The sequence below is a fragment of the Salvelinus fontinalis genome, chromosome 33 (genome assembly GCF_029448725.1).
Source record: "Salvelinus fontinalis isolate EN_2023a chromosome 33, ASM2944872v1, whole genome shotgun sequence".
NCBI classification, from domain to species: domain Eukaryota; kingdom Metazoa; phylum Chordata; class Actinopteri; order Salmoniformes; family Salmonidae; genus Salvelinus; species Salvelinus fontinalis.
The window spans coordinates 5,080,779-5,086,342 of NC_074697.1; the positions used below are offsets into that span (position 1 = coordinate 5,080,779).

A 5,564-nucleotide genomic window follows, 5' to 3' on the forward strand; every position below is an offset into this window, starting at 1 on the left:
ATGAACATGTTAGATTTCTTTTCAACCCGACAAAATGCCCTATGGGTAAGCCTACATTCTGCATGTGTTTGTTTTACCATCATCCCCTCGTCCCGTAGGCCTACTGGAAATGCTGTTAGAATATGCAAACAAGCAGAAACAGTTCCTGTTACTCAATCAGTATGAGAAGAACCTCACTTCTAGTAAAACGAGGACAGGAGGGGTGAGACCACCGATCTCACTGTCAACACACTTAGAACGCCTACTGCTGATCAGGCGCCTGACGAACGTCCTGCTTTACCTCCCCCTATGACACACCAGTTTCGTTTTCTCCTCCTCTCTCTCTTCTCCTTTGACGCCAAGTCCCGCCCTTCGACCGGAGTGAGGAGCACCGTGAGTGGCTGAGAGGACTGAGTGCTCCCTGCAACAGCTGCCTCTATCCACAAACAGGAGTTGGCGGAACTGAGCCCAGTAGAGAACGACAAACAGCCGCTTTGTCACGCATTGCCTCAGCACCGTACCAGCAGGCCAAACGCAGATCACCTAGGACGACATATCTATACATTCATGACCGGACAGGGATTAAGTGGTTTAGAAGACAATTGCACGGAATAGATAGAACGGATTTTACACAGGTAGGAATAGGATCTGTGTGTGTTTGGACGCTTTTGTATTGTAAACGGGCTCTGTGAAAGGAACGCTATAATAAATCCCCTAGCCAGCCGGGACACCTATGCAGTATGTGTGTTGGAGATCGACTATATTGCAGTCCTTTTGCGCAGCGCACCAGATCTACATGATTCCTGGAAGGGAATTCTTTACCATTTAGAAATGATATAGCAGTGTGTTACGTTGCACGGCAATGTATTTGATGTCAAACACCCACCGTGTTTTCTGGATAAAACCTGCTGAAATGCGGGTTATTGCGCATAAACCTAATTTGTATGCGGAATATGTGCGTTATAACACCGTGTTATTCTAATCGTTGACTAGGCTCAGACCTATAGGTATTTATATAGAGGACGAAGGCCTTTTGGTGATAGTTACAACCAGGGAATGCAGTGGCTGGGTCGAGTCTTTGTGCGGTTCGCCGCAGTCCCCCTACCCTCGGTGCGTGTCTGTGGATCGCTTTAACTGAGACCATAGGCCTACGTGCAAACTTGCTCGAGCAGCGATTTGTAATTTGCACGTATACTGTAGACCCCGTTTACCCGCCTCGGCTGATCAAAATACTCTATCGAGAACGTTAAGGTCGGACAAGGGTTGTTTCGCGCTGTAGGCTTATAGTCTACGCAGTGTAGACGCATCATGACGCTCGTCGTTGACTGGAAGTAATAACGTTTCTAAATGTGGGAGGCTTTTTCCCCCCACAGTTTCTATTCTAGCTTCTAGAAGGCTATATGGTAAGCAGGATACTTCCCGTCTCACTAGTTGTATCATTTTAACATTACCGAGGAAAATAAACTATTGGTTTCCAAGATGACGGTTATTGTTTATTACTCAATGAAACGCAATGGTTATTGACTCTGAATGGGCTGACTAACAAGTGTGTTATCTGACACATGCCCAGGACTTTCGAAACCTATGAGGCATACATTTTAGGAGTGTTATTTCTCTCACTCTCATTTATTTCCGCCTCTTTCAGGACTGTTGGGTTTTAGGAGTGCCCCTGGCCACCATGGATACAACTTTGCATAGCCTGCAGAAACCGACAGCCTCAACCGACAAGGTCCTGGACGGTGGAACGGGACTCGCTTTGGATATGAGTATGGGGGACCGGGAATTCACGGAACAATCGATTAGACTTACCGACAAAATCCCGTTAGTGAAACCCTATTTAAAGAAAAAAAAAGGACAGAGGAAACTAGACTCAAAATGCCTCCGTGCGCTCCAGGACCCTATCCTGACCACATTACTGAGTACGGATGCACTTGTTACCGGAGACGGGGTGTTTGTTCCCCGGAACCCTCCGACAAGGACAGCGGGGAACCTGTGCACTGCGGGGGTGGTCAAACAGGCACGGCTTGGTGGGCCTGTGTGTCTGAAAGAGTCGGGAGCTACCGGTGTAACGGCTATGATTACCGGCGACACTGACACAGAAATGGCGGACACCGCCGCCGAGTTGGAGGAGACAGAGAGGGGGGTAACCAAGGTACCGGTAGATCTCCAACGCGTGACAATAGACCCTAACGAACGCAGATTCCAGCTCAAACGTGTCCCCCGGGCGCGCGAGGTGGGGGCGGCAACCCCCACACCAGATACCCCTCTAGTATCCCCTCCAAGCCAGGGGGGAAACACGATGAGTGACCTCTTCGCCTCTAAAGCCTTGCGGGGGCCAGTTTGTCTGACCATCAAAGACAGTACGAACACCCCCAGTCTTCAGGCCGACAAAGGCGAGATATTTCAGGATAAAAGCGAAGAGGCCTCCCTGGATCTAGTGTTTGATCTGCTAACCCAGCTCCAGTATCACACGCACCAAGCCGACGCAGTTTCGATCTGCGTGGATTTCCTGCAGGGGTTGTGTGTGTACGGGAGTGACTGCGCTTACCACCATACTGTGCTACCCTATCACTGGCAGATCCGCAAGAGTGATACTCAAAGCTGGCAAAGCGTGGCGGATGATTCGCAGGAACAGTTGGAGAGGCTTTACTGCAATCCGGACAATGAACAAGTCAGGCTCAAATTTCAGTAAGTGCTTTTATTTTTGTTCTACGTTCTGTGTAAAAGTAGCCTCATAGAGCTGAGATTGTATTTACAATTTTAAGACGGGAGTGCTTTGACATGAGAAAGCTATGCTGTTTGCTATAGAAAAGGAGAGCGGCACTCTCTAGGAGCTCAGACGCAATCATGTAATAACCTAGTAGCCAACGTTTGGACGGACAAGCTGTCTTCATCAGGGTATAATGATTAACACTGCGGTCACTAGTTTATAACGTGTCATAGAACATACACAGGTGTCTGTAATCATGGCCTGGGTGTGGCCTGATATCATTGGTTAATTCTCTCACACACACACACACACACACACACACATATATATATATATATATATATATATATATATATATATATATATATATATATATATATATATATATATAAGAACATACAAAAACATGAATGATAATAGATATACGATAATAGATATAGATAAATATAGATATAATTTGTCTGCATAGGCTGCTGTTTGATACATCTGTTTCTGTAGGTGTGTGTGTGGTAATGTTTAACTGACTGAGTCGTTTTGGTTCTCTGACTTCCTGTATCTCAGTTCTTCTTCGCATATCATTTGTTATGGCACTTTTAATTCCTGCAATAGAGTGAGTCTGCTTTTTCTGCTCCCAAACCTAGCCTTCTCATTGGTTGAAACAGCTCGAACCAGGAAGTGCTGTACCCATGGCAGCTTAGAGCAAGGAACTTACATGACCTACTGCTGCCTTGTGCGGTCACAGGCACTAGCTCTCTCTCTCTCTCTCTCTCTCTCTCTCTCTCTCACACACACACACACACACACACACACACACACACACACACACACACACACACACACACACACACACACACACACACACACACACACACACACACAAGCACTTGGCAAGCGATAGCAGATAGGCATATAAAGCGTGCTCTGGTTCAAGCTATACACTGCACATTCACAAAATGACACGGTTAGCTATTTCACCACATACACGCATGTGTGTGACTGCGTGTGCGTGTTGTTGATTTGAAGTTTTTAACTGACACTACATGCATGCCTTCCCACCCACAGGATACGCCCCTGTCTGTGAGAACCCAAACGCAGCCAAGCTTCTATTGAATATGCAACACAATCATATAAGCCTAGCGATATTAGGCTTTCCTGATAGTAACTTAGTATAGTAGTGTCAGATTCCCAAACATTATTATTTTTTATTTAACCTTTATTTAACTAGCCAAGTCAGTTAAGAACAAATTCTTAACTTTCCCATTTAGTTTACACCTCTCCTTTAAAAGGTATTTGTTTTCTCCTTTATGGCTTTCTTTTGGGAAGTGTTAGACCATCAAATTCTCCGGGAGAATTTCAAACAACGGCCCACAACACACTCCCGACATGCTCTGAATTTGAATTCACATATAAGCAAGTAAAGCCAGATGTACATTTGGCTTTACTGTAACCCCCCCCCCCCCCCCCCCCCCCCGAGATATTGTGTTGCCATAGTAACTGAATACAGTTGATAACAGCTGTTATCTGAAGAGCAGGACAAAACATGCCTGGCCGTCGACATGGCAACATACTTATTTGGCAGCCGTTGCTGTGTGTGTGTGTTAGAGAGAGGTGTGTGTGTGTGTGTGTTAGAGAGAGGTGTGTGTGTGTGAGAGGGGTGTGAGTGGCCGGTTTTCCGTGTAATCGCCTGACTGCTTCAGACGTGGATGGACGTCGAATACTGACTTGTATCGCTGGTTTGAGAGATGGCATGCATGTGTGAGATTGTGAACATGGGAGAGAAAGTTAATAATTCCGTGTGTGTGTGTGTGTGTGTGTGTGTGTGTGTGTGTGTGTGTGTGTGTGTGTGTGTGTGTGTGTGTGTGTGTGTGTGTGAGAGCCTTTTGTTGGACGGCCGGTTAAAGCATCACACGTTATTAACTGACACAGAGTCACTGAGCACCAAGGGCAGAGTGACCAGACACCAAGGTGTGTGTGATTTCTGTCCATGTGCACAACTGCCAGTGTGTGTGTGTGTGTGTGTGTGTGTGTGTGTGTGTGTGTGTGTGTGTGTGTGTGTGTGTGTGTGTGTGTGTGTGTGTGTGATTTCTGTCCATGTGCACAACTGCCAGTGTGTGCGTTGTGTCTTTGTGCCGTTGTTTGTCAGAGAATATCATTTCTCAGACAACGTGTATTAGAGGTCGACCGAATATGATTTTTCAACGCTGATACCGATTATTGGAGGACCAAAAAAAAGCAGATACCGATTCATCTGATTATTTTTTAAATTTATTTGTAATAATGACAATTACAACAATACTGAATGAACACTTATTTTAACTTAATATTATACATAAATAAAATCAATTTAGCCTCAAATAAATAATTAAACATGTTCAATTTGGTTTAAATAATGCAAAAACAAAGTGTTGGAGAAGAAAGTAAAAGTGAAACATGTGCCATGTAAGAAAGCTAACGTTTAAGTTCCTTGCTCAGAACATGAGAACATATGAAAGCTGGTGGTTCCTTTTAACATGAGTTCAATATTCCCAGGTAAGAAGTTTTAGGTTGTAGTTATTATAGGAATTATAAGGCTATTTCCCTCTATACCATTTGTATTTCATATACCTTTGACTATTGGATGTTCTTATAGGCACTTTAGTATTGCCAGTGTAACAGTATAGCTTCCGTCCCTCTCCCCGCTCCTACCTGGGCTCGAACCAGGAACACATCGACAACAGCCACCCTCGAAGCATGCAGTTGTTCCCCATGCAGAGCAAGGGGAACAACTACTCCAAGTCTTAGAGCGAGTGACGTCACCGATTGACTAGCTATCCATTTCACATCGGTTACACCAGCCTAATCTCGGGAGTTGATAGGCTTGAAGCATTGCAAAGAG

At 45.2% G+C, this 5,564-nt stretch overlaps 1 protein-coding gene across 2 annotated transcripts in view; it reads left to right on the top strand.

Moving 5' to 3' along the window:
* The first annotated feature begins 370 nt into the window (after nucleotides 1-370).
* The window catches only part of tiparp (TCDD-inducible poly(ADP-ribose) polymerase), a 36,812-nt gene continuing 31,618 nt past the window's right edge, over nucleotides 371-5,564 (top strand). Inside the window, exons 1-2 of one of the 2 annotated variants that reach the window (XM_055895055.1) lie at nucleotides 371-614; nucleotides 1,625-2,667. In XM_055895055.1, coding sequence (XP_055751030.1) covers nucleotides 1,658-2,667 — 1,010 coding nt within the window. In that variant the 5' untranslated portion in view covers nucleotides 371-614; nucleotides 1,625-1,657. The other variant, XM_055895054.1, reaches the window with a different exon arrangement.